Source organism: Montipora foliosa, chromosome 2, assembly GCF_036669935.1.
Source record: "Montipora foliosa isolate CH-2021 chromosome 2, ASM3666993v2, whole genome shotgun sequence".
Taxonomy (NCBI): domain Eukaryota; kingdom Metazoa; phylum Cnidaria; class Anthozoa; order Scleractinia; family Acroporidae; genus Montipora; species Montipora foliosa.
Genome location: NC_090870.1, coordinates 35082843 through 35085733, shown reverse-complemented (window position 1 = coordinate 35085733; position 2891 = coordinate 35082843). Strand labels below are relative to the sequence as shown.

General features: G+C 39.6%; 1 protein-coding gene across 6 annotated transcripts in view; it reads right to left on the bottom strand.

Moving 5' to 3' along the window:
• Positions 1 to 565: 565 nt before the first annotated feature.
• The window catches only part of LOC137992937 (monocarboxylate transporter 13-like), a 25891-nt gene continuing 23565 nt past the window's right edge, over positions 566 to 2891 (bottom strand). For 4 of the 6 annotated variants that reach the window (XM_068838526.1, XM_068838528.1, XM_068838527.1 and 1 more), the window contains one exon: positions 566 to 2325. In XM_068838526.1, coding sequence (XP_068694627.1) covers positions 2129 to 2325 — 197 coding nt within the window. In that variant the 3' untranslated portion in view covers positions 566 to 2128. The remainder of the gene's footprint in view (positions 2326 to 2891) is intronic. The other 2 variants (XR_011121780.1, XR_011121781.1) reach the window with 1 other exon arrangement.

Sequence of the window (2891 nt, the reverse complement as noted above, 5' to 3'; positions counted from 1 at the left end):
ATATTTGCATCAAAGTACAGGACATGGAGTGGGAAACCACGGGACGAAAAGTGCGGCCTCCGGCCTCAAACGAAAGCCCGGAATTACCTTGTCGCTAGACTCCCTAAGAAAGAAACACTAAATTTCTACTTGATATTGTGTATGAGTGTTTTACCGGGAACTAAAACACTCGCAGAATCAATACGACCATTGTATCCCAGGGGCGGATTTAGAGGGGGGCCGAGGCGGCCGCGGCCCCCCCTTTCAGTTCGTCGAAAAATTTTTTTTTGTCAAAATATACAATAATTTTATCATTTTGTAAGCAGTCTGTTGGAGCTTTTGATTTTTTTAGCTAAAGCGTGATTTTTCGCTAATAGTATGACCAAAGTTGTGCAAATAAACTTTCAACTTACAGGTGTTAATATTATCCTTTCGAAATGAGGAAGAAGACTGGATGCGAAATACTTGTCTACAGTCAGTCTATCTTACAGAGACTGTAACAACGTAAAATCTTAACGCCTATATACATAATCATATATATTTTGTGGCTTTGAAGCGAAGAGTCAAAAACCATGCATAATTATAACCATAACTTATAAGTTTATTCAATATGGAATCCTGATACATTACGTTCCAGATATTGCACCAGAGTGCATGTAAGAGTACCCAAATTTTCAAATTTTCTGGGGGGGCATGCCCCCAGACCCCCCTAGAAAGTAGCGCCTAAGGCGCTACTGAGGCGCGCTAACGCGCTGATTAGTATTCTTGTTCGGCCCCCACTTTCAAAAAATGCTGGATCCGCCCCTGTATCCGGGAACCGAGTGGCGTATACACGAGTGGTTCTATTGAGCAATGACGTCATGATTCCCGCCTTCTTTGTTTGTATTAATACTCAAGCCTGCTTTTCAATCTCTACCATGTATATTTATTCATAATTGTCCATATAAATGATGGTAATAGGACTGAGTGGAGTTCAATTCGATCTGTCATCATACGAGTGATTAGGGAGCTTACGAAACGAGGACGACGACGGCTACGAGGACTTCATTTAAAAATACGAGTTCGCGTTATTCATATCACTACGAAACTATTTCATGTCGTTTCGCGTTAAAAATGTGTAGTAACTGTCGAGGAATTAAACTGGTACGAGTGAGTTGGAAGCGTAGAGAGAGAACTGAAAATTCATCGTCACGTGCTAACGTCCTCCACAGAACCTTGAATTTGGTCATTTCACGTCGTCATTTAGGAGATGACGGCAAAGAAATGTACCAAAATGTAAAACGCACGTGCAGAGCGTGCAGAGCCATTGTTTTTGCTCACTAAACCTATTGTTTTATAGCGTCGTCGTTTCGTAAGCTCCCTATTAACAAACTCGGACGACCGCGTAGCGGGAGTCCGATTTGTTTAATCACGAATTATCAATATCATTACAGCTCGAATTGGACGACACGATGTCCTGTTACCAATGATTAATCGTAACCATTAAAATTTCCGTGAAAACAAATGCATTCCTTTTTCACTGTCTAACGTTACAAATTCGTCCATTTTGGAAAATCCCCAGTTTGGCATGGTAAGTGGTTGTTGCTATGGTTATTGTGATAAATTCTGTGATTGGTGGATTAAGCTGAGTACACTTAATATGATTGGCTGACGTAACTGTCCGATTACAGCGTCCGATTACAACCCTACACCGTAATTGGTGAAAAATAAAGCAGTTAATGCACCAATCACTAAATTGAGAATATTAAGGTAACGGTTATGATCGCAAAAAGAAAATTACGTGTTAGCTCGAGGATATGAATTTTATCTTCTCGTGGCAAGAACAATATCTCACCAGTGAGCTCTCAAACATGCAATTCATATCCTTTCGTTACAGAGTAATATACTCTATATATTGGAATAATCACATTTCTTAGAAATCAGTTACGTATGTTACATATAAAAATCTCGAATTTGTACTAAACAGTCACTTCTGAGAATGTTTGTCGAATCATACGAAACGTCAAGTAAATTATTTCAAACAATGCATTTGTTTGTATTATTTGTCACCACTGTTTGCTTGCGTCTTACTTTGATTAGGGCTGGATATATTCAGGTGACGATCGGAATTGAGACTTAAGTTGACACAATATGCTTGAAACTGAGATAGTTACACAACTGTTACCTTGTCTACTACAAGAAATTCGGTTAAAAAGGATGAGTTGCCATCTAAGGCGCTGCGTTTCCTTGCTGCACGTCTTCTCTTTAAACACAAACATAACACATATACAATTATTCCTACGAACTCGATCGCCCCTGCAGCAAAAAACGCCAAGTGGTATGAATTAGTTTTATCAGCCACCAAACCTGGAATTAAGGAAAAAAGAAATATTAGAATTGAAGCGCGTAGCTATTTGAGACTGATCACTATTACCATCCCAACCTCCTCCTTAAAACACTATATAATAAGCTCAATAAACTAATGCACGCATTTTGATTCGTTCTCACCTACGATCTATTAGAGGACGGACGCATAGCTGACGTCATCATCAAAAACTTCTAATTAACAAATATTCGCCGAAGGCGAAGTAAATATTATACACTTAAAGTATGGTCCCGAGGGAAACAGTTAGTTTTGTTTTCCCGAGAGTCCTCACAACATCGGGACTCGAGGGAAAACAAAACTAACTAGTTTCCCGAGGGACCAGACATTAAGTGCTTTGTTATATATTTAGACTTTTCCTGCAACAATCGCAGCAAAACATCCGGTGCGGGCAACAACTGTGGAATTGTATCCTGGCCGGGATACATTTGAATTTGATCAGGGCCACGTGACAAGGAATCAACCAATCACAGTGCTCGTTTTGTTGAACGAAAGTCTAGGTATACAACAATGGTGAATATTTACGTCGACTACGTCTTGGTAAATATTC